The 26,572-nt window shown below is 41.1% G+C and overlaps 2 protein-coding genes across 3 annotated transcripts; one reads left to right on the top strand and one right to left on the bottom strand.

Moving 5' to 3' along the window:
- The first annotated feature begins 431 nt into the window (after positions 1 to 431).
- On the top strand, positions 432 to 7,758 carry LOC137980110 (carotenoid-cleaving dioxygenase, mitochondrial-like). The gene is given in 5 exon segments (XM_068827471.1): positions 432 to 582; positions 3,269 to 3,788; positions 5,714 to 5,956; positions 5,959 to 6,424; positions 6,742 to 7,758. Coding segments are annotated over 4 exon segments (1,521 nt in total). The 5' UTR covers positions 432 to 582; positions 3,269 to 3,280; the 3' UTR covers positions 7,046 to 7,758.
- Positions 7,759 to 10,423: 2,665 nt separating this feature from the next.
- On the bottom strand, positions 10,424 to 26,073 carry LOC137980109 (metabotropic glutamate receptor 3-like). Of its 2 annotated transcripts, none has more exons than XM_068827469.1 (3): positions 25,902 to 26,073; positions 25,683 to 25,792; positions 10,424 to 13,194 (listed from the first exon to the last, which is right to left on the bottom strand). In XM_068827469.1, exons 2-3 carry the CDS (start codon positions 25,756 to 25,758, stop codon positions 10,589 to 10,591), a joined length of 2,682 nt encoding a protein of 893 aa, XP_068683570.1. In that variant the 5' UTR covers positions 25,759 to 25,792; positions 25,902 to 26,073; the 3' UTR covers positions 10,424 to 10,588. The 2 variants fall into 2 exon arrangements, with proteins under 2 accessions (XP_068683570.1, XP_068683571.1); XM_068827470.1 differs by having other exon boundaries at positions 25,914 to 26,073.
- Between the last annotated feature and the right edge of the window lie 499 nt (positions 26,074 to 26,572).

Raw genomic sequence — 26,572 nt, 5'->3', positions numbered from 1 at the left:
CATCAGTGGGTACGCGATTCTTATAGCGCGGCAGTGTTAGGATTTTGTAATGGGCTGATCGTTACGATATCACCGCAAACCACTCACAATATAGCATTTACTGGGTGTGATATATATAGCAGGATTGGGTACCTACCATACGATCATCACTGTACGACAACAACACTACACATTGCTTTATACTATGTGGCATCACCGTACCACATAGCAGTATAAGGGACTAATTAGTCACATGGCTAATCTGAGAAAATAACATAAGAACTGCGATATAATATCCCACAGGGTAGTTGTAGGCCACAACATGGCTCGACTTAGTGCTTCGCAAGGCAGACGATGATGCAATGTACGTTAGGGCAGGAGGACCGAAAGGTATCACGGAAATCGCTGTGTATCCAGGCAATCTTGTAAAATGTCACGCAGTGTCGTGACCCTTATTTTTCCTTTCACAAATCACTTCGTTTCCTGAAGTTCTACATTTCAACAAAGTAAGGAAAAATTTGCAACTGGGATGTCTTAAACATTTTGCCTTTAATTTCTGCCCTCGGGTGACCGAAGTGCAAGATTCCACTTCTCCGACACAAGGTAAGCAAAGCTAAGATACCATGGACGCTTGTGGAAACCCTTGAATGCATTTTTAATTTGACGTGTCGCCCTTATAGATTAAGCGAGACGTTCATTGCTCCGTTAGCGCTTTCCTTTTAATACGTTGTGCAGAAGCTAAAATATTACGTTTGATGCAATGTTTTCGTGTGCAAAACGATACCTTTTCAACAAATATTCATTTATAGAAAAATATCTTCTCAAAGATGAATTCGTTCGTGATTGTTGAAATACTACCTCGTAAATTCAATGAGTTCTCACGAAATTTTACAATAGCAACCCCTTCCCAAGTATTTTATTCATACCCCTCAAGTTTATTATGGCGCAATTGGAAGTCCGATGGCCTTTATATGCCTTCCACTAGACCTGGCCATAGTTGTTAAAACGATGGATAGCGCTATCCGCCGGATAAATCACTATCCAGCGGATAAACACCTGCAAAACCAATTGAGTTATGCAGTGAATAGTGATTTATCCGGCGGATAGCGCTATCCATCGTTTGAACAACTTAATTGTGCCTGGCGTGGATCTTTCTGGGTTCGGGGTTTAACAGAGTTTAATCCATAAAATACGGTAAGTCGTACAAAAGAACGTCGGTCCCTTGAGTTCAGAAATGGGGAAATTTGAGGATCTTAAAGACTTTTTATTCAGGGCAAAAGAGTGTCCTGTACGGGTGGAAATAATTAAAAAATCATTATGCAAATTTTGGGTGAAACAGAGAAGGGATTGGAGAGAAGAAAGACATATCTCGGGTCCAGGCTACCAGCTCGCGTAACGTGGGTTGCACTCGTGCCCGCGCGGGAGAAGAAAGAGACTGCTCGCAGTCTATGTCCTGTTCGATGTCGTCAGCGGTTTGTTATGAGCTTCCGTGACATGTATTAACAATCGGTGAGCTGGAATCTCGAAAAAAATAATAAAAATATGTAAATCTAAATGGTTGACCACGCTACTCCGAAGGGTACTCCACGGTATTTAATTTGATTAGGGACCTTAAGAAAGGACAACGACAACGGCTACGAGAACTTTGTCTAAAAATATTATTTCCCGCTACTGCAATAATTTTACAATTACTCCAGGTCGCTCGGCTTGGAAAGTGTGAATACACATTCCAAGAATAAAAGTGGTGAGAACTGTGTGCACATTTAGACAGAAAATTGAAAATTCATCATCAGGTGCTCTCGTCCTCCAAATGACCTCAAATTTGATCATTTCACGTCGTTGTCATGACGAGAACGGCAAAGAAATGTATCAAAATGTAAAACGCCCGTGCAGGGCGTGCAAAGCCAGAGGTTTTAATAAAAGGCGGCTACCGACGATAGACCGCCGTGTACTTTGGTCCATCCCGCCGCCTAGCTACTTCGCACGACCATTTGATTGAATTTTTGCTGTGCAGGTGTTTTTCCACCGTTCTCTATTATGAACGTAAAATCGCTTCACTTTCTTCACTAAACTCCAAATTATGGAGTTTTCTTATCAAGGAAGAAAAAAAGTCCACATATTCAAACAAACGTGACGAAAATCGCGTACATCGCGTATTTAGGGTTTAGTGCTCAATTTACATGACATTCTGCCTATAAGGTATTTAAATACTAATAACCAGCAATCTCTTTCAAAAATGACTGCAATTGTAGTGTTTTATTGCTTAATTTCCATTTCCTTTTTAGAGGGAAACACCTTTTGGGAAACGCTGGAAATGGCATTTCAAAGCTTGTAGATTTCAAACATTTCTGGGGGAACATGCCCCAGAACCCCTAGAGGCTTAAGCCTTCAGTGCTCTGGATTCCCAGCCACCAACTGCAAAACTTACTGAAAGCAATGCAAAGCTATTGTTCTTGCTAATTAAACTTATTGTTATGTGGCGTTCTCGTTATTGTCTTCGTCGTCCTTGCTTAAGGGTCCGTGTTATTAACAGTGTGAGTGACGTGTGGCTTTGTGGTAGTTTCATGTGTCCACAAAGAGCAGCATACCATTATACAAAGAAACCCTCAACTGGTGCTTAATTTCAGACAGCTGTATCCATGGACAGAATCTGTGCAATTGAATAGTATAATTGTAAAAATGAGTATTGTCCGCTCTATAATAGGCATGGAAACTGATGCCGAATCCGCGTACTTTATCCACCGCCTTTGAACAATTGGGGCCAGTGGTTTTCAATTGAAAATCAATTGATTGTCATTAGATTAAATGTTTTGTTTCATTGTATTTTTATGTCATTACATCTTTGTTGCGTTATGTTTATGCACCAGTCATTTGACCCCCCTCGGGCGTGAGCGGGGCATTAACTTTTTATATTAATGGCAGCTGGTGAAATCCTCGCTCCCTGGGGGCAAAAGTGAAGAGTGAACTCTTCAATATCAAATCAGAAAATACGCCTACCTTTCTCGACGAAGCCCTTACATTATCGGCTTCAACAGCCTTTCTTGGTCCGTGGCGATACTGAACTTTGCAAAGCATCCCGTTCACTTCGAGACGAACCAAAGCGACGTTAATCTAAAACCGCTGACCATGGAGTGAATCCGCGCATTCCCCCGTTAATGCCCGAGGAGAGGGAGGGTTCAAATGACTGGTGCATTAAGATATTATATTTACATTTTATATATTTACGACGTTTTTCGTATATTTTCATTTTTGCGTGTTTTTGTTTTTTTTCGTCGTGTCGTCTGTCTAGGTCCTGTGTAGCATGGCTTCTGCGCCAGACGAGTCTGTTCTGTTTCAAACAGTGGAAGAGCGCCCTGAGCCAATCAGAGCTGAGATCAGAGGCAAAATTCCTTCCTGGCTTAATGGAACCTTGATAAGGAATGGACCCGGCAGATTTGAATGTGGTGACGCATCGTTCAATCATTGGTTTGACGGGCAGGCGCTTCTGCACCGATTTCACATCCAAGAAGGAAATGTGACCTACAGCAACAAGTTTGTGCGGAGCGAGAGTTATGCAGACTCCTTAAAACGAGGAAATTCATGTCATTTGGAATTTGGTTCATTCATTCCTCCAGATCCGTGCCAGAACATCTTTTTACGCTTTTTCTTCCGATTTTGGGGCAAAACATTGCCAGTCGATAACACAAGTGTTAACTTGTTTCCAATGAAAGACAAATTGTATGCAACTACCGAGAGTGAAATTTTATTTCAGATCGATCCTAAAACACTGGATACATTGAACAAGGTGGATCTATCAAAAGAGTTTCCAGGTAACTACAAATGAGAAAAACTTAAACACCAGGGTCCGGTTGTTCGAAAGCCGATTAACTTAATCCAGGATTAGCGTAAACTTTTGTTTGATGTTTTCAACTTTTTGGCGAAAGTTTCTTTTGCTTATCTTTGTTTTTCAAGATTGACTTCTTCTAATGTAACGTTTTGCCGACGATCAGTGTTGAACAGCATTTGGTAGTAGAGAAATAAACTCCTTGGTTAACTTTATATCTGGTATTAGCGTTAATCTGCTTTTGAACAACCGGGCCCAGGCTTCAGTTGTTCAAACGATGGATAGCGCTACCCACCGGATAAATCACTATCCAGTCGATAAACACTAGCAAAACCAATTGTGCTATCCAATGGATAGTAATTTATCCGGTAGATAGCGTTATCCACCTTTGGAACAACTGGGGCCAGTACACCGCTAGAAGTTCCTTCGAGTCACTCAATCGTGTTTGTCAGCCATTTTCTTTACCCTTTCCCAGGCCTCCCTTCCGCCGTTTCTTGTGACTGCGTGACGAAACGAGGTTATATCAAAAAGCGCGCTGTTCAATTTGACGGCCGTAGAAGGGACTGAAGAGTTTCCAGGTAACTTCTCTTAGTAATTCAAAATGTGCAAACATCAGGGACTGCGTAGATTTACGCATCATCTAAAATCCAGTTGTTATGTGGCACCGATCTTAAAATGCTGGGCACAACAAAAGGAATAGGGAGCTTAAGCACGCGCGTTTTTGAGACGCGGACGGCAAACGGAAGAGAACATTTCGCGTGCCAGGACAGTGGTGTCTCACAGATGTTTGTAATAATCATCTCTAATGGACAAAAGATACTTAGCTTTTTAAATGTGGTTGTGTGAAGACAAATTAAAAGAGAAAACAGGTCACTTCCGGTTGCCGTCCGCGTCTAAAAAACGGTCGTGCTTAAGCTCCCTAATAAATCTTGATGACGAGTTTCCTGGCAATTAGTGTGGAACACGCGCTTAGACCTAAAACTTAACTCCATCGATATGGTTTGTGGTGGTATGCTTGACGAAAATTGTCATTTGAAAGATCGCTGATGCAAAACGGACGCAACATTGTTGGGTGTTACATGTTGCGTCCGCTGGCACACCCTGTTGCATGTTGTTGGGAGTTGTTGCGCACGCGCACTACACATGGTTTCCTTGGAGATAGCCGTTATGAGTCGTATCATTCCCAAAATGCACTGTACGTCCCTACATTTTTGGGGGTTGTTGCATGCATTTGCACACCATTTCCAACACCATCCAACATGTGCCGAACCAACGAGAGATGTTGAGTCCGGGTGAAGGCGGGAAGCTTAAAACACATGCGTCTTTTCTAGGGATGACATTACAGTCTGATTTGCCTTTTTATTGTCAAAGAATTTCACAATTGCAAATGTACTCGTGAGTCGTGACGTCACCCCTTGAACAGCCCTAAACCTCGCTACAAGCATTTGCAAAAAGAGTTGAGTCACTCACTGGTAATAACCATACCAATCAAAAAGGTCGGAAACAATCCAGTAAACCCTTTAAAACTCGAAGTAATTACACGTAGCCGACGCAAAGTGCGGGAAAACGTGCACGCGGAAGCCACGATTGGTTTTGGTTTCACTTCTGATTGGTTGAAAAAGTGGCGCGAGAACTTTGAGCCAATCACTGAGTGAAGTAATGCAAAACCAAAGCAATTCGCTAATTACTTTCGACACACAATTGAAAACCGCTCTATTTCGCGTTCCAATTATGAGATAGCTCTTTATGCAACGCACTTCACTATATTCGTGTACTTTATATTCTCGGATGACTTATTACAAATCCAATACCCTTGTTCTAATGAGGCAAAAAATGCAAATAAATATTTCCCTATTAGGATTACTTAAAACGTAACTGCCAATTTTCATCATGCTGTAATCTTCGCAACAGGTGATGCCAGCATCAATGGCGCCACACCCCATCCGCATCTAACCCAAGCTGGCTCAGTTATTAACATCTCCGTAACGCATGGTATGAACTCCGCTTACAACATCATCCACATACCACCCTCCTCGAAAGAATTGGATGTGGACCCTTTGGAGGGAGGTGAAGTGATTTGCAGAATCCGGCCAACCAATGGCACAGCGTATTTTCATAGTTTCTGCCTCACCGATAAATACATAGTGTTTACCGAAGCCCCCTCGTTTATGACGTCTGGCGAATCCTCAGTCACAGGTTCTTCGCTACAAGCCCTGAACAATGGTTTTACTGGAATCCAAACGAACGCACAAGATTCCACGTGGTCGACATAAAGAACGGCAACCGCATTGGCATCTTTACGGCAGACCCCTTCTTTGTGTTCCATCACATCAACGCCTTTGAAAAAGACGGGAAGCTTTACCTGGATGCTTGTTGTTTTCATGACAATACGATTATAAAGCAGTTGTACTTGCGTAATTTGCGCTCCCCTGCTCATCCAGGCCAAAAGAAATACGACGTCGCACAGGTGCGTCGCTATATGCTTCCACTAGAAGAACTAGAGAGTGATAATCCGGAAAAGCCTGTCCCCAAGGAAGAGGACGGATACGATTACACTTTATTGTACACAGGATTGGAGCTACCAAGAATCAATTACGACGAACACAACGGCAAACCTTACAGGTGGGTGGAAGCTTCGCTTTTTTAAGAAACCTTAATTAATGTTTGCCCTTGGAAACTGGAGATAAGCGCCGGCCTGATGGGCCTTCTGACTCGTAAGCAGTGACTTAATGTTTGTCCGGGAAAGGGGGGAGTGGAGAGGGGAGCGCAAGAGAAAGGGCAGAGCAATTTCCAAACTCGCCGTAATTTTACCCCTCTGGGTCTCGCTGTGTGACGAGAACGTTCTATGACAGAACGTCTTTGACCAAATAGAATCAAAAATCATTAGAGCCATCCCCATTGGGGATGACTCTAATGATTTTTGCCGGATTTGCTCATAGGTACGTCTATGGCATTGGATTCAAGAAAGGCCTGTCAGTATTTGAACAACTTGTCAAGCTGAATGTCGAGAGCAAGGAGTTTGTTATCTGGGAGGAGTCCGGCGGGTTTCCATCCGAACCTGTGTTTTTGAAGGCGCCTGGCGGCAAGACAGAAGATGACGGTGTCATTTTATCATGCGTCATCAATACTAGTGACCAAACCACCACTCTCTTGGTTTTGGACGCTAGAGAGTTTAAAGAGCTTGGCCGAGCCGTAATCCAAGGCGTAACAACGGCGACTTTTCATGGTATTTTTCAACAGTGAGGAAAATAACTACGTAATGCCAAATGGCCTTACGTACGGTGGGATTCTATATCATGTACACCTATGCATGATCAAAAGCTTTTGATCAACTTTCTTGATGAAAAGCTTGTTTTTGGAATTTTTTACATGCAACAAGCACAAGGGCATCCAATTTAGCTGGAAATTGGGGGTGACCGAGTTTGTTTTTACTTTGCGTTTTGACTGGATTGTCTGCAGTAGTACAACACAATACAATTATCTTTATTTTACGAAGGTGACAAAATAACTTCCCAAATGTTTCTTGTTTGCTTCCCATAATTTAAAACTTCATTCTCCTAACTACGTCCATAGATTTCATCCTTCGCGGGTAATTTGGTGTGATATCAGGATCATACATTTTAGCTGATAATGATCTTCATTCTGTGTACCTGTTTACCTGACAAAGTTATTGAAGAATTCCGCTACCATTAGTCCCGTTTATTTCTTCACTGCTGTTGTATGGTTGTATGTCATCTTAACATTTGTAATTTATACATGTATTTTACTATATTATGTTCTATATGTGTATTTTTTTAATTAAGCGAATCTTCTAACTCTAGAACCTAGCTTGTTTTATGTAAACTATTGTTATTTTCAAAGCATTTGTTATTGCTTGCTTTTACATGGCCGCTTGGAGATAAAAATTTTCTCTTCGAGTGTTGAAAAAATATTTCACGAGTGCGCGCAGCGAACTCGTAAAATATTTTTACTGGATAAAATCCTCGCAGTACAACAAAAGATGCATTATTCTTTTTATTTCGAAAACTGAGGTTTGAATTTCACTTCATATGTGCCGAATCTAAAGCATATGAGCAAAAACAATAGATTTTTCTCATTTGTATTAGATTCGGCACATGTAAAGTTCGACGTTTGAAACGGGTCTTACAGTCAGTTGTTTATTAGCCTGTTCCAGGCTTCCAGATAGTAGGGAAAGAGAAAAAAATGCGTGCGAAAAATGAGTCTCGCCTCGCCTCGACCCAAGTCCCCACTCGCTTTTCCCACGCAGATGTTTTCGTTTCCCGACTATCTGGTAGCCTGGAACAGGCTAGTTGTTGATTTGTATCAATAATTAAAACAAGGTCAAGTTATGTCAGTACAAAGAAAGACAAAAGGCAAAGAAAAGGCAAAAAGGCAAAGAAAGGCAAAAATGATCTCGACAAACCTGCTTTCTTCCATTTAAGAATAAACTGGACTTTAACTCGTGAAAAAAACAACACAAAAACTCCCAAAAAGACCAACTAACGACGGAAAATCAAAATCACAAGCAGCCGCAAATACTGCCAGCCGATTGGTCGAAAATTATGTCACACGTGTGAAAAAATTCTACATTGTGGAAATTCTGAAGAAAGCTATTATTATTATTATTATTATTATTATTATTATTATTATTATTATTATTATTATTCGGTTCTCTCCAGTTGTCGGGTGTTCTACTGGGTAATGTTTATTGTGTCTCAGCAACTCCCCGTAGCTTAATTAGAGACAACACTTTCCGGAACAGGTGAACAGATCCAAGGATGGCCGATAATTGAACAATTCCAGGTCTTTGCACCTTTTGATATGCTTCCAAGAGCACCAATCACGATTGGTATTATTGTGACTTTCGAGGCTCCATGAATCCTTCTGATTTCAAATGCTAGTTCCTGGTACTTTTCAACCTTCTCTTCAGTTCTGATGATGTTCTGGTCCGCTGGTACAGCTGTCAATAAGTGTCCATTTCTGTGTGTCTTTATGCACTAGAGTAATATCTGGCCGATTATGTTTCAGCACTTTGTCTGTGTAGATAGTCATGTCCCAGGTAATCCTCACTTCTCCATTTTCAGGGGTTGGCAAGGGTTGATGGTCATACCACTTGTCATTACACTCTATCCCATACTTCCTGCACATTTCCTAGTGTACCCCCTTCTTTATTATTATTATTATTATTATTATTACGTTCTTAGAAATGATGAATGACATTGGCATTGACAAAACGCAACAACACTATATAATCAAAAAAATGATAAATCTAGCCATCAGAGCGACATATTTTATCTTCCGTCGTAGAAATAAGACTTGGGAAAGCTCAGACTTAATAAAACTTTAATTTTTGTTTGTTTCTTTTAATTTTATTTGACTCATTTGTAAATACAGTATACAAGTATCATTATCATTATCATCAGCGGGATACCGTTTTTGTCGATTTGCTACCACTCGGTATACCACTAAATTTTCTGTAATAATAATGTGTTACATATATTGTTATATGAGGGGCACAAGTTGGAGAACTTTATCCGGTTTATGCTCAAATAAAATGGAAAACGTTGAGAACGTAGTGGGAGGAGTTTTATTAATTGAGGAATATAGAAGCGAGAAGCTTCAGGTCGGGACTTAGCTTTTTGCACATAATGCTTTAATGCGGCATTAAAATACTCCATTTTAATGCTCCTTCTTCCCCACTAAAATGCTTGGTCTCCTACGCCCCCCCCGCAAAAAAGGCTCCTTTTGAAATTTAAACTTTTTAACTTCAACATCATCAACACAAATAAAGGCTCAGTTTCACAGGAACACAAATGTAGTATAACTAGTGGTAATTACGGATTAGCTAGTAAAGTGCATTCGATGTCTAGTAAAATAATATTTGTGCTGATTGCCCTGAAATATTCAAGGAAAGTGGACTTGTGGGGTGCTTTCTGGCAGTACGCAGAGAGAACTTGAATCTCCTCTGAAAAGCAGCCGAGTTGGAAAATCACAAGTCGGCATTGTTGCCGACACGAATTGTCATGCGGGGGCGAATTGTAGTGTCTGTTTCCTACAAAACACACAGCCACACAGCTTTCTGATGTTCTGCTAAGTAGCTTTGATCATATTGGCTAGTGATACTTCGGATAAATGGACACAACTTCAATTACGTTTGCAAAAAAAAAGCGAACAAAACAGCCGAGAAACCAACACACACAACTGCAAAGCACGTGGAAATATGGGAATATTTTACCGCTTTCATTTGAGCATGCCGGCATTGCGATACAAACCCGATGTCGAGGCATGACAGATTCACCATCACATCAGATCGAGGTGATGTGCCCGTCGGCCTGCCAGTCCAAGATGGCGTCCAAACCCTGAAATCGCATGGCATCACGATCGATATCCACGAAACATATTCGGGACATTCGTAAAACGACACGACTAGAATGCGTTCTCCTTCGTCGGAACGCAATAAGTTAACAATATATAGTATTCGATATTTAAGTGACGGAAAGTTAGTCTTTGTTATTTCATTGCATCATTAAGTGATGCTTGAATGTAATCTTCTAAGGATTGTTCTTGCCGATTTTGTCTTTAAAAAAAATATTTTACTTTCATTTTCTTCGAACAATTTTTTTTTTGGGGGGGGAGGGGGGGGGATTGTCACTAAAATACTCGAATAATGCTTTATGCTTTTGCCTCACTAAAATGCTCGAAAAAATGCCTACATAATGTACAAAAGCCTAGTCGGAACTTTGGAGAAACGACCCCCAGGTCACTCACATCCATGACTTGTTACACTTAAGCTAATGTGTCTACGTAACTCAACTGTGAGGAATCTACAGCATTATCTGTCCTCTTCTTTGTCGGTGTTGCCTCAATTTTAAAAGTCACCGGGACTGTTTCTCTGCCAGAATCCATAATGTGCAGACCATGTCTTTCATGGCTTGACTCCGTTCTAACAAGGGGAGTTTCTACAGACACTTTCCCCATAACAAAGATGGCCACTTTAGGGATTAACAGCCCAAAGAGATTTACACACCCAATGATTAAAAACATGAAGGAATTGGTGAAGTCCCTCCATGCGGCCCTTCGAGTGTTAAGGATCGTTGGGAAGTATATGATCCATATCGAGCAAGTCATGTACATTGTCATGCCAATCTGCTTTGCTTCGTTGAAATTCCTTGGAAATTTTCGCGTTTTGAAGGCGAAGACGGTACATAGAGACAATAAAAGCATGTTGTAACTCATATTCACCGCTATAGCGACTGGGCTGCTTGAACAGACAAGCAGAGCCTCGTCCGAAGATGAATACTGCACTATGGCTCTTGGTTCATCCGAAATGGTCCACACGGTAGTGATCAGAAGCTGCACTAACACGAGCCCCAAAGCAGTGAAGACCTGTGACAATGGCCTTATTAACGGTGGACGTGCAGCTGAGTGCTGCGCATGCGTAAAGATGCGGTAGATGCGATTGGTTTTGATCAATAGCGGCGCGTAGCACCATGTGAAACACGAACAGCCTAAATAACGGCGAAGGGCACAAACTACATCACTCGCCTTTACCAGTTGCATTAACGAAGAAATAAAGCACAAGATGACTCCGATGAACATGAGAAAACACAGCTCCCTGCCAGCAGCTTTGATAACTCTGTGATTTCGTTTTTGAAAATAGAAAGCTGACGTTAACAAGGCAACGAGGACCAACGTTCCTGCAATTACTGCGAGTGAAGTCGATAAAGGATCGGACCATTTAGGGTACAAAAGATCGAGCTTGGAACAAAAGGACAGGCTTGCGTCAGGTGTGTATCCAAGTCTACACTTAATACAAGTATTATTTCTTATAATTCTACCAGTCTTACAGTGTTTACATTGCCAGCAACACTGCTTATTAACCGCATTATGTTTTCGTATTTGATTGGGGGCGCATGGGTCGCTACAATAAGACAATGGGGGGATGTTCATTGTGTTTCCCCATGACACTCTATTGTCGTCAATTTGTAATTCCTTCCTTTTTCTCGCAGTTCCTCTAGGATATGCCTCCCACGAGCCTACGACAACGTATCTCCACTTCCCATCCTTTCCTTGTTGAAAATTAATAATACTGTAATTGCCATTGATTTCTTGTTTTGCGTTGAATTGTAAGCTGGAGTTAAAAGCGGAGTCAGGAAAAGTTACATTTTTCAAATAATCAAGGAAATATCCCTCCTGAATTTTTATCTTCATACCCTTACAAATTCCGATCTGACCTGGGCAATTATCCTTGTGCACGTTATTAAGAGCGTACGCGATAGCGTATACAGCATTCACGACAACACGAACTGGGGCTAGCTCCATGATGCGCATGCGTAGTAGCGATCCACGTCTGTCGCAGTTTCGTTTCTGTGACGAGTTTGCTCCAGAACCTTCATCAGAAATTTTACATTTGAGAAAAGATTGTGCAAATTCATCGAACCACGTATTCTGAGATTGATTTTCGACTTTGAAAGGTGGTAGAGACGAGTTCAAATTCGTTAAAAAGTCCAAAAAACCCTTCACGATTCCCTCTTGATGCCCTACCGTCAAAGAACCATTTGCAATGTCTTCTTTACCCTTAGTGACATCAACACGATCACTCCAGCCATTACTTCCCAGCCAAGTAAAACCCTTCACACCAAGCCCCTTAGCTGCACGTAACAAACCAGCCGCATCGGTCTGGGTAGTAAACAAGACAACCACGTGAGCTTTGCTGTTCCTGTGGTTTATCATGCTTTCGATCACATTTCTGTAATTTTCCTCACCGGGTAAGCTTTTCAAGCGAAATTCGCGGGCGATACATATTCCAGAAATACGGGCTTCATTATGAAAAATTTCCATGCCTCTTTGGCCGTAATTTCCATGCGAGTTTATCGTATATACGTAATTCCACCCATAATGAAGAATGACATCTACAAGAGCTTTAGCTTGGAATGAATCCGGTGGCACAGTTCGGAAAAAGTTTCCGTATAGCTCTTTGTTACTCAGATCGACGGTGGTTGCACCATAACTAACTTGAGGAATGTCAAAAACTCGTAAGAGGTTCGCTACTACAATCGTGACATCACTCGTTAGCGGACCAACGACTCCTGCGACAGGTTTTGTAGCATCCAGCACTGTAAATTTTATGATGTCTTTGGCGCGGTCGGCTCCGATCGTTGGGCTTCGGCAAGTGTCGTAAATCATCGTACCGAGAGTAATGTTCGGTAGCAATTCGGGATTTTTATTGATTTTCTCCAGTGCAAATAACATTGCTGTTAAGTATTGGAAACCCGGTTGAACGTCAATTTCACCGCATGCACTTTCTGTAAATCTGCTCTTCTTGTGAACAGGGAACAATCCACCCAAAATAATATCTCCATCAATGTAAAGTTGCTGAATTCCAGGATGGCCTAAATTCACAGGATATAAAGTAAATGTATTTATATAAAGTGCGGGTTATAGACGAAAGTGTTGAAGCATATTTTATAATATTTTATGCAATATTTTCATGATCGTTTTTTTGTATGCAAAGTATGCTATGCACGGTGCTAAAACTTAGATAAGAAATTGAAGCGTGCAAAGCAAATTAAGTGTCGCAAACAATCTCGTCCCTCTCAGTTAATTTAAGTAACTTTCCCACGAGAAAATGCATTCGGCGACAGCCGAATTTCCGCCGATGTTGTTGGAAACACGAGGACCGTCGTAGCGGTTCTTTCTTATAAAATGTGATGCCGACCATGTTAGTTATCTTAACTTTATTATCTGTAGTGTTAGTTTTTCCGCGGTTAGCCCGCACGGATGTAAAGGACCTGGGAAACTTCGGTTTCCGTTGCCATCAGTTTATCTAACAATTTAATTTAACTCGAATTTAGCTAGGTTGAAGTATCTACCGCAAGTATTTACCACAAGCTTTTCCGCCTTTGTTGTTGAGAGTGTCAGGATCACGTTTGTGTAACTTTGCAAGCTCTTTCGACCAATCATAGCTAAGCAAGAGCATATATAAACGCCAGTTTTGAGAGACCTAGAAGGAGTTGGCTGCCGGCAACGGCAGAGTGCTGAATTTCTACGCAAGAATAAAGAAGTTGAAAAGCCGAAGCTGTGTGTACAAAATCTGTCCCGTAACAAAAGAAAAAAGTGATCCTTGAGAAGCAAAACGAAAGGGGAAAGTGATCCCCGATTAATTTCATTCACCGAGTTCTTTCATGGGTACACATGAGCCCAACAAATTGAGCTACTCCCCACCGTGTGTAGCTCTGCTTGGTGGAGCATTCCACAGGCATCCCAGAGATCTTGGATTCGAATCCCGTTGAAGCCATCTGAATTTCTCAGGTGTCTACTTACCATAAGAAACAATTGCTGAAATAATTATTGCATGTCCAGATAAATGAGAGAATCATTTCTATCATTCATATAAGCAAAATATTGTAAAAAAAGAATAGCAGTTAAGAGTTAAAGGCTACACGTGCATGCTGCTCATCAGTTTAACTTATGTAGGCATTTCGCATGTTGATATGTTCTTTTGGGGAGTGGTATCCTTTGGCGCGGACTTACAGGTGTGCAGTGATGTTGAAACATTTTGGGCTAATGATTTAATGAATTTATAGACCATACAAGTGTCTAGCTCAGACAAATAAAGTCCAAGGGCCCGTTTTTCGAGAGTCCCGAAAACTTTTCGGGCCGAAAAGCCATTTGCGAAACTGCCAACAGCTTGTTTTGGAAACCCGATCTTTTAACATGTTTTCAAAGCAACAAAAAGCAAAATGAGTTTGAGGCTTTACGACTTTTAAGTGGCAGTCCCGCTAAAAGCGGTCCACCGGTTTTCGCAACCAAAAATAGTTTTCCTTCATTTTGTGCCCATCAAAAGGGTTTGATACATATGTCTTAAAAGTGAGATAATTATTTCATAATTATTTATTTTTGCGTCGCTACAACACGAAATTGAATTTGGGTTCGCCCGCCGTCGCCAACGGCGATCAAAAGGGTAAATTCCAGGAGTTTTGAGCAGCGCGCTACGTGTACAAAACTAAAGCTTACCGAATTTTATTTTGATAAAAGTTACAAGATACATTCACTGTGTTTACTGACAAAATATAAAAACTTTTTCAGAAATGTCAAGTTTTCCAGCGTGGTCAGAAGACACCCTCCCCTCCTCTCCTGCCTGTGTTCACATACAAATAATTAACCAAATGAAAGCCAAAAAATTTCGAAAGTTTGGTCTAAAGCAAGGTTAAAAAGTATACGACAGTGAAGTTTGTGCCTTAATTCACCACCCTATTTCTTCAAACCGATGGGTATCTTCCCGACTTCCACGCAACGTCAGCTTGAAATGCACCCAAATCTATGTGTTTACACAAATTAACATTATCAACACTCGTGTCAAAGTCCATTTGTATTTCTCTTTGTTTTTTCCTATACGGATCAGATTTTGCTGCTGACGTCCACAAAAGTTGGGCATATGCTCCTTTAATAATCGTGTGTGAGTATAAATGCAGTGTTACTGTAAATCATTGCGCCAACTTGACCTGTCTTCAGTTGGCGTGACACTCAAAACGTAAACAATACTCTTGGCAGGAGTCTTTTCCATACAACATTTCGTGCATGCAATGCAGTTGTAGGCGTATGGTATCGCTGGGAGATGGAAAGAATGTCGAAAATTTTCCCTTTGGTAAATGTAAATATCCTGTGCTTGAAGCTTCTGGGAGGGCCACACGAATGCGTACAGAATATATTCAGCTCTAGGTTGAAACAACAACAACAAAATAAACGGACACTCACCATGTCTGAAAAATGCGTTCACCAAATACAAGAGACGAATGAATGGAACTATTTTAAGCTACTTTCTTTTTCAACATTGAAACTTTTCATCGCATTAAGGTCCATAACGTTTGTGAGCTACTATACGGTATAAAAAATCGGCTCACTTCGTTTCCGTGAGGGTGTGACTAAGATTAGCTGTTGTTGGTGGTGGTGTGGGGGGAGGATGTGCTGGGGCAGGTGGCAGGGCTGAGGCTAGACAAATTAAAAGAGAATCGTCTGGTAGGAAAACGAGGCTCCAACATTAAAAATCTTACCAATATTAAGTCTGCAAGTCTCAAGGAATGGTATTGAACAGGTTAAAAAAGAGAGAATGTAACGCATTGGTGACCCAAAAGGGGGAAGAAAAAAAGAAAACCGGTCGTTATTACAAAGAAGTAAGCTGAAGCTAGGTTGTAGGTTAACAAGGTCAATGGGATTGCTTTTCGATTGAATTTGCACTAGATTCCTGCATTCCTTTCTCATAGGAGATATTTTCTTCTTTCAATACTTGTGGAAAAAGAGAAAGGAAAATTGGATTAAATGGAGTGAAAAACAAAAAGGACGATGTCGAAAACGGGAGATGGAAAAGAAAAAAAGGGAACGTACTGGGATAGGGTAAAGTTAATCATAAATGGTGAGAATTGAACACGATGATGAGATATGGGAACTGCACAAGAAAATTGACAACGGAAATCGGAAAGGGAATTGGACACTGAAAGTGAAAGCGAGTGTTGGATAAGGAGATGGAGAGCCTTTATTTGGAAAGAATAAATGAGAAATGAAGATAATACAATTTAGGTTTGGTGGAAATTAAAAACGGTGGGAATTTCACAAAATAAGATGAGAATCGGGAGTCTTAAATCCGAATTAGAAGTTGTAGTCCGGCATTCGTAGATCCGTTTCCGGTTTCTCGTTTCTCTTTTGAATTAGAAGAAGATATTTCATCGCTCACGTGTTCGGCACAAAAATGGCGGTTTGCTTTGCTGAAAGCAAGGATAGAAGTGGGTGTGGCGATTTTAAAGGGGTGAGTACTTTAACACCTCTTCATGAATGCAGAGACGACATTTCTGCCCATTTGAAGCGTTTTCATCTTTCCAACGAAAACTTGGTTGAATGTGAGTTGATTCTGTTTCGCGCTGGCCACTTCGGCCTTTGTGAAGATAAAGTCAAAGAAATGTTTGTGTGCCCGAAGCATCGGAGGAGTCTGGGGAATTAATTACTGGAACTGCACAAAAAGGTCTTGTCAGTATCCCGAGCACAAGGGAAAACGAGAGGCAACGAAAGGGGACCGTGTGTTCAATGTGAGATTGGCTAGGGATGTTTTTGAAGTTTTCGGAATTTCTGTTCCAATCGGGTCACGTGAGTATTATATAAATTTTGATTACTTTAGATGTTAAACGATGTAATGTAATGAGCTAAGAGTTCTATAACAGGGTTGCGTCTGTGTGCCATTTCACCTTGTAAGTTTGAAGTTTGTGGATGTGTTACAGCCTTGATTGAAATACTATCAACGTCATCTTTTTTCAAAGAGACTTTTTTTTTTCAGCCATCTGTAATAGTTGTAGAAAATCGCACGGTAGTAGGTTGAAGACTGAATGGCTCTGGTTGAGGACACCAAAAAGAGAGATAGAGCGCGTGGATGAAGACAAAGATCGCAGTGATAGACCAGAGTTGTTGAGGTACTCAATGTTCACGAGCCAAGTTTCTATTTGAACTTGTTGACTAGAGAGACAAGCTTTAAATGCTGCTGGCAAAAATTTGCCAGTAAGTCCCATGAGCAAATTATCTTCAGTGCCATGCGCAAGCCCCCTCCCAGCCTGTCCGCTTGTGAGGAACATTTTCAAGTTTGGGAGTACCAGTGGTATCTTTCAGATTGAGTGCTTGGATTATTACTGACTTTAATATTTACCTGCTTTGTGTTGTACAGGAAAGCAAAAGAGGAGGCAAGTTCTGCAATGTTTTTATCGTCGGCATTGGAATTTGAAACACCCAGCAGAGATCCTCTTTGGACACCCGGGCAATGGCGTGAAAGGCCTGAAAGCTCGTCAGGGGATGACTCGTCTGGTGAGAAAGCCGAGCACGATGTGATAAAGGACTACAATGAGGCGATGACAAAAATTGCATCACTCACTGGCGGAAAGGTGAAGCCTCTTACATTCAGGCTTACTACTGAGTGGGATAAAGCTACGTCAAATGAGAAAGCTTCCTGTTTGGATCAAGTAGACGAGGGATGTCGCGCTCTGTGCAAAGTCATCGCCCCAAAAGGCAGTGAAAAGTTACTGCAAGCGTATCAGGAATCGAAAACAGACGTTTGCTCAAGTATTAATGAGTTAACGGCCTTAATTGCAGCGTACAAACAAGCACCAACAAGGAGTTTAAAAACCCAGATTTTAAGCATATATGCACTGCGTTATTCAGCAAGATTCCTCAAGAAAATGCACGAGCCGTTTGAAAAACTGAGCGACCGACAAATCAAGAAAGCTAGGGCACATGCCAAGAATGTTGGAGTGGGCTTCAACGTCGATAAAGTGCCTCAACATCGAGTCCGAATGGACTTGGTGAAGCTTGATCACTTTCTGTCGTTTGTGGACCAGCCGTATTTCCATCAAGACGTGGCCTATGGAACGAGGACTTTAAAACTTGACTCCGGTGAACGGCTTGTCATGCCCAATGTCGTCAGAATTGTTGGAAGGTCGACAATGATTGAACAGTATTTTAAATACTGCAACGAAGAAGGCTTTGACCCACTAGGAAGATCAACCCTGTACAGAATTTTACAAGTCAGAGAAGCCTCTCAAAGAAAGTCCCTCCAAGGCCTTGATAACATCGCAGCAGCTGGGGCTGAGGGGTTTGATACTATGCACAAGATAGTGGATGAATTGAAAGATTGCAGCGCTAGTGCAAAGTGGTGCGAAGAAATTCGTCAGAAGCTGGAAAATGGTGAGCGCTACCTTAAGACAGAGTATAGGATGCACTGTGAAGAAGATGGGAGTCCTTGTCCAGACCACTGTACATATTTTGCCCTCAGCGACCCCCAGAACACCGAGTTTCAGGGAACTTGTGCGCACGAACATGAAGTTCGCTGTGCAAATTGCGAAAGCTTGAAATCTGTGATACAAGAAATCTCAAATGAAATTGAGTCGGCTTTAAATTTTAGCAGCGAGGATCAGAAAGAAGACCTCCAACATGACCATAAGCTGGCCAAAGAAATGATATTTCAGTGGAAGTCCCATCTTATTAGAGCTGAGAACCGAGAGAGAGCGAAACAAAACGTGTTAAACAGCCTCAAAACTAATTCTGCACTTGTTGTAATGGACTGGGCCATGAAGTTCCTCCAACTCAAATACAGAGAAAAACAGTCTGAGTGGTTCGGGAAGAGAGGGATAAATTGGCATGTTAGTTGCGTCATCACCAGGAATGCCGAAGACAATAACCTGGAGATTGCGTCCTATGTGCACTTATTTGACAGTCGTGCCCAAGACTGGTTCGCAGTTTGTGCAATACAGGAACACCTTATCGGTATCATCAAAGAGAACAAGACGAGCATAAACCAGATCTTCCTTCGATCTGATGGCGCAGGTTGTTACCACAACAACAATCTAATTGCGGCTGTCTATGACGTCGGTTCTCGAGTTGGAATCAAAGTAATGAGGTGAGGAGGAACATTAGTCAATATGAGCACTGCGCTCAGTGAAAGCTATCATATCCATACAGCCCCATGAGGGCCGAAGCAATTTTAGGCTTCGTTTTTTAATTACTTCTGTTGTTAATTTTATACACTTATAACACTCACCTTATTTTACGAAGGTGATACTTGACGGTACAATTAACTGATGAATCTTGGCCCTCGGTCCAGATCGAATTAGAATTTGGAAATGCTGGGTTTTCGAGGGGAGGGGAAAACCGGAGTACCCACGGAAAACCTCTCAGAGCAGAGGAGAAAACCAACAACAAACTCAACCAACATATGGCGCAAGATCAGGAATCGATCCCAGACGACACTGGTGGGAGGCGAGTGCTATCAACACTACGCCAACCTTGCTCCTTGTATTGTCCTAACTGCATGAATATCTCCAGTTCTAACACCCGCCAGCATTAGAGGAAATAGTCAGAAAACTAGCATTACAACCCGGAGCAAATCAGCAGAGTAGTAAAAGTAGTTAGCACCACATATAACAGCAGCGTTAACATTAGCAGAAATAATAAAAGTTATTAAGTTTTCAACCTCGGTTAATGCATTTCTCGCGCTCTGATTGGTTCACTCAATCTCGGTTATCAGCTCATATACCTTAGTTTGACCTTATATTGCAAATTATTGCTCTAAGCGTTGCTAAGCTTTTTCTTTTTTCGCCCGAAAGCAAAATTTCTCTCTGAATAAAGCAAAGAAACCTTTTTGTGGAAAGTTTGGATCAATTTTGACGTTTAGAAGTACGCGAAAAGATAAGAAATGTTTTTGTGATGGGCCTGCGTCTATCTGACCTCCAGGTATTACAGAACATCGCATCTTCATCAAGTTTCTTTTTTGGATTTCGCTCGGATTTTCTCCCTTTTTTCGCTCGTATTTCGTACTTCCAAACTTTTGGAGTTTAGGAATTGAATAAAACAATTATTCCATTCGCGCTTGTTGGATATGAGACTGATTAAAGCCAACTCGGCGCTACGCGCCTCGTTGGCTATTTACTGTCTCATATCCAACGCGCGCTCATGGAATAGTTGTTAATTATACATAACAACGGTAATTTGGACATTCTTCTCTCGTCTTCGCTAGATATGACTTCTCAGAAGCCCAATTTGGCAAAGATGTCTGCGATCGAATCATAAGTCCGATGAAAGGAGCAATTCGCAGATACTGCAATGAAGGCCATAACATTCTGACAGCATTTGACATGCACGAGGCGTTGAAGGCTAGACAAGTCAAGGGATCATCCGCTGCTGTCTGTGAGCTTGATCGTGGTATGAAAGAATTAAAAGTCAACCGTATCAACAATTTTAGTGCTTTCCACAATTTTTCTTATGAAAACGAAGGTCTTCGTCTCTCAAAGGTCTATGGAGTAGGTTCTGGAAGACTCATCCCATGGTCAGAGCTGGTCATTGAGAAACAAGGTAACTTGCTCCTGAAGGAAGTTGATAATTATGGGTTTTTTGCCATAGATCCGAGAGTCATAAAACCGACCGGCGACGATCCTAAAGGCTCGGATGAAGACACGCCATTTCAATGCCAAGAACCTGGATGCTATTGTGAATTTTCTACTTCAGAAGAATTCCAAGATCACGTTCATCTCGGGCGGCACAAGACAGCAGCATCAGAAGGCGTGTACGATGGACTGAGGCGTGACTGGGCTTCTAAATTCTCCTCACTGACTCTTGAGACAAAAGGATCATCGACGACAGAAGAGGCATCAATTGACGTCAGAGCTTTCTCGTGCACTATGGGCTGGGCCCTGCAGAAACCAAGAGGGGGAGGAACCAGATTTTCGGAGAGTGTAAAAGCTTATCTCTCAAAGATATTTGAGACTGGTGAAAAAACAGGTCGAAAAGCTGATCCAGGTCAAGTGGCAGCTGATATGAGAAAAGCCAGAGACATTGACGGAGCAAGAAAATTTAAACGAAGCGAGTGGTTAACAAAGACTCAAGTACAAGGCTTTTTCTCTAGATTGGCTGCCTTAAAACGAGGAAAGGGCGCAAGCTCTCAAGTGCTGGACGAAGATGAAGGTATTATCATCGAGGAGGACGAAGACTACCTTGACGTCGAGGCCAGGAATGAAATAGTGGAAAACGTCGTGAGCCAAATGGGATTGGTGCATCCAGTAACCTACGATGGCCATGACATTTGCGAGCATGTCAGACTTGACACGTTGTGTAAATTTAATGTCACCACTCTGAAGGCCATGTGTGCTTATTTTGAATTGCCCTACAAAGCCAAGGATTTAAAGTTCACTCTACTTAACAAAATAAAGGACATTGTGAGAGAATGTACATGTTACAAGTAGACACAGAGAGGTCGTGGTCACGCCCACCTTAAGACCGTAAAGCTACCGTAGTAGATGGTTTACCTGACAACAAGAGTCCCACATGCGAAGTGAGTCTCATTGTTCCAACGTACCACGAGGTAGCCCAGAACCGCGTAACGACGAAAGTCAATCTAATGACAAACAACGGGATGACAATAGATTTCAAAGCTATTGAAAACAGAACTAATATTTTCATTCATTTGGTGAACGTTCAATCCACCGCGAAACAAATGATTGTCATTGGCCGTTTTTATACTGGAGACGCATAATTCGTCTTGAACGAACTTGGGCAAACATTTTTTCTGCGTCTGTTAAATTCGTCTAGTATAAAGACGGCCACAAGACGCATTATGCGTCTGGACGAAGAATTTATTTTAGTGCGTCTACGAAGACGCACTAAACTGGAAAGTTCGTCGAGACGCATTATGCGTCTAGTGCCCGTCTTTATACTAGACGAATTTAACAGACGCAGAAAAAATGTTTGCCCAAGTTCGTCCAAGACGAATTATGCGTCTCATATAGTTCGTGCCGTCTTTACACCAGACGGATAACATAAGAGACGCATGATTCGTCTGGACGGATTATGCGTCTCTAGTATAAAAACGGCCATTCAACTTGTCAACTCGGCTGTTTGTCTTCCAAAAAAGGAAAAACTGAAAATATCGAAATGAAACGAACGCTGTCAGTATATTTGTAATGGGTTCGAAAATGCGAGCGGGATCGGGATTAATTGACGTGAGGGATGTCGGGATAGCGGGATTATTTGAAAACATTTGAGAACCCTATCGTGGACCCTCATTATGAGCATTACTGGATAACACCATGCAGCATCCATTGATCAAAATAGAAAAATCTGTCACCACAATTACACGAATTCAGTCAATCCAGTATTAAATAATATCGAAGAAGTGTTTTTTTTACCTGTTTCACGTGGCCTCATGCTTAGGTTAATTTTACATTGTGTTTTAGTCAATAAACTAATTTTTCAGTCAATTGAGCAACCCGTGAAGGCTGGTTGTCTCTTCTTTTTTCCCTGCATTTCTTCCTGTGTTGGAATTATTTACTTCTTACCACTCAGAGACCCGAAAACGCTTCTGTTTGGTGAGTACCCAACACGTAGCTAATCAGTTGTTACTTAAAGCTTTCACTGAAAGCGTTATTATCCTAGTATTTCTCTTCTTAGATGTAATTATGTGAGACAATCTTACAGTTATCATTTATATGCTTGCAAGGGAGTATCGTTTTTCTTTCAATTATTAACTGTGATGGGGTATTTTTCTTAGCTTTACCGATGCTTTATGTCTCTCTTTTTTTTCCCGTTGAATGTGATTCCTTGAGAGAGGCTAACTTCTTAATACTAAGATTATTAAAAGGAAGGTTTGATTTTCTTTTTAGTTGTTGTACTCCACCCCTGTCACTACCCAACCCACCCTCTCACCAAACCACTTCACAGGTAATTTGCATAGTCACGTTCGCGGTAACGCAAGCGATGTGAAGTCAACGGTTCTTGACGCTTCCACATATATTACTTAGTGTGTAGCTCATAAAGTAGCTCACAAGCGCTGAGGACCTTAAAGTGGATGAATTCCCGACTATTTGGGACGTCAATAACCGAATCTGAGAGGTAAGAGAAGTAATTCCTTTGAAAACAAGGGTAATGCAAATGAACTTGTCAATTTGTGTAAACACAGATTTGGGTGCATTTCAAGCTAATGGTGTGTCAAAGTCCGGGAGATACCCACCGGTTTAAAGAAATAAGATAACTTATTAAGGTACAAAATTCACTATCGTATACTTTTTAACCACGATCTAGACCAAACTTTCGAGATTTTTTGTCTTTCGTTTGGTTAATTTTTGGAATGTGAACAGACGCTTGAGAGGAGGGTGTCGTTTGATCACGCTGGAATGGCTTGAAATTTCTAAAAATATTTCCAGCTTTTGTCCGTGAATTAAGAGAATGTATCTTGTAGCTTTCATCAAAACAGAATTCGGTGAACTTTAGTTTTGTACACGTAGCGCGGTGATCAAAACTCCTGAAATTTACCCTTTTGATCGCCGTCAGCGACGGCGGGCGAACCCAAATTCAATTTTTTGTTGTAGCGCCGCAAAAATACATAATTAGGAAATAATTATCTCACTTTTAAAACTTGTGTACCAAACCCTTTTGATGGGCGCAAAATGAAGGAAAACTATTTTTGGTTGCGAAAACCGGTGAACCGCTTTTAGCGGGACTGCCACTTAAATTCTCTCCGTTTTTGAGATACAAAGGGAATTGTGACACCCAAAAATGGCCCGTAAAGTTTCGGGGCTTTCGAGAAACGGGATCAAGTCTTTAATGGTCTTAACGACGGGATTCCCGAGATGTTCGAGTTAGAACCAGAAAAATACACTGTTCACCACGGAACTAAAAGTGGTAGTTAAAACTGAGCGGCATACGTGATGACCTTATGATCGGGGATTGTAGAATTCTTAGAGAATGTGAGTCTTGAATGAATATGGACCTTCAGCTTCTGATATGTAGTTAACCACTCCCCTAAGGGCTAAACTAACTGAGTCAATCGATTCTTCTGCAGGCCTACACATTGTGCCACAAATCTTGTAGTATTACATCATCCGCCACCGTAATGTACAAAGTTGCACAGCCTTGTTAAATATGGATCTCTATTGTAAAATTGGCAATGAAAGGTCAGTAGGAAAGAACAGTCACACAAGCAATTCACGTTGTTGAAATTACACTGTGACAACAAAGCGCCTTAACTCGGCAAGTAAACTTGACAAGCAAATTTGGAATTTGCCCAAACGATTATGAATTAGAAAGAGAATGAACGATTTACTGTCGTCAGCTCACGTTGTCGTCAAACCGCAAATTTGCTGGTTTTTTTTTTTTTTTTTGTTAACAAACGTACTTTATGCTTGAAAGTTGTTTTACCAGTGATGTTTTTTAATGTTTTGTGGCGCTGGCATTAGAGGTGCTGCGACGGTCTTCGTTTCCTATTAGGCCAGTTTCGTATTCTAAGGGTTAGACTGGATCTAGCATGAAATGGAGGCTGATGCGGGCAAATTAATTTGCATTTGAAAACATTTGCCCACATTAGCCTCCATTTCATGCTAGATCCAGTCCAGCCGTGAGAATTCGAAAATGGTGTAATGCCTATCGATGTTATAGCCCAGCTGCCGTACATTTCACTTGTCAATAAAACACAAAGGAAACAGATATGCAGATGTAGCTCCAAGGAGCACGTATAATTCGACGTTTTCCATGGAAATTCGTCGTTTTACTTTGTTTGGTGAAACAGGCTGTCAAGAGGCCAGCTGAATTGACACGCTCAGTCCATGAATGTTTGGAGTAAGTTAAGAAATAAAATTGAAAAAATTGCTTCTTAATAAAAGTCTTCTTTGCTCCATTTTTTTCTACCTCCGATATTTTGGTCACAATATTTGAAAACGTGTGTTTTGAAACAAAGGATCATTATCTCCATTTAGATTTTGAAGCTTTCAAGTTGAAAGCTTAAAAATCTACATGAAGACGCTTAACAGAGAAGGAAACAGTTGAAATGCGAACTGCTGAAAACCCCTGGGATAATCGCTGAATCATGACTATAAATGGCTATCAGAATTGTGATAATGCCGAACAATGAAATTAAAGAATGCGACTAACATACCTTAACAACATACCTTAATATTTTAGAACAATAATTGTGCCGGTAATAATGCAAAGAAAGCGACCAATGCAGGCTGTCGTATTTGTATAAATAGTACGTGTTCATTCACTATCTGTTTAACTCGCAACGGAATACGAAAGAAAAGAAAAACTGTCCAGCTCTCAGATGGACTTTAGCTCAGTGGTAGAACAACGCATGGTAACGGCTTCGAATCCCGTTCAAACCTCGATTTTTGTTAGGCTACTGATGAAAAGCTTAACTTGCCTTTAGCTGCCGCGATGCTCACGCCAACATAAATTATACCTTACTTCAATATACAAAGCCTAACCCTAAACCTAAAATTAGAAGTCTGCGCTGTAAATTGGCAGATCTTTTCAATGGATGAAATTTAAAGTTAAGAGATTTCAATGCATATGCATACCCGCTCACCTTCAACGCTGGTGTATACTTGAATAAGCCAAACAGCGACGACGAAACCGTGAAGTTTTCTTAAGTATATCTCCATTTCATCCTTCTCTGTAGCAGATATACCGTCAGAACTAAATAGAAACAGAGCGATAAGCCGCTTATTTAAATTTGATTAAACGAGAAAGCGTGCATTGATATCTGTTTATTCTTAAGGAATAAAGCTTCAAACCATGGACCAACCTCAATTCTTACCAGTTTCTTTATTCGATCGGCCTCATTCTGAATTTTTCCCTTGAGTATAATGTTCTCTTCGAGTTTTAACAGGATTAAAAATCACCTTCCATGTCATTAATTAAAAGTTTTCCTTCCGATGTAAACGGAAATTGCAATTTATCGCATTAGCAAACTGAAGGAAGTGACCTATCATACTGATTCCTGGATTTAATAAAATTTCTCTGGCACCTGCCGAACGTATGACACTTCACATTTGACAAATAACGCTTTCTTTGTTTGAATTTGATCCCTTATTCCCAAATCGTTGAAAAGTCTTTTCCCTCATTTACCAGTTCTTGTTGACGATAACTAGTGCCATTTCTTATTGTTGCCAGGCCTTCTCCCGGTCGTCGACAGCAAGGCTTGCGCAGTGGTGAGAGCCAACCCATCCCTCTACCTATCGAGAATTCCTGATTTACTCTAAATTGACTCTTATCGTGAGTAGGCCATTTACGAGTTCATGGCTATCTGCTCTTCAAAGCAAGTCTAAGTACGAAGTTTTTGTGATAATAGTTAGTTCTAGTTTACATATGAATGGTAACTAATTCTAGATATGAAATGCTCAAGTGCACTTGTTTATCGCGGACGTGACTTTAAGAAAAGTAAAAATGATTGCTGTTTTAGAATATTCTGTACTT

This window comes from Montipora foliosa, chromosome 12 (assembly GCF_036669935.1).
Source record: "Montipora foliosa isolate CH-2021 chromosome 12, ASM3666993v2, whole genome shotgun sequence".
Taxonomy (NCBI): Eukaryota; Metazoa; Cnidaria; class Anthozoa; order Scleractinia; family Acroporidae; genus Montipora; species Montipora foliosa.
Note: the sequence above shows the minus strand (reverse complement) of the source record. Positions and strands in the feature narration are given on the sequence as shown.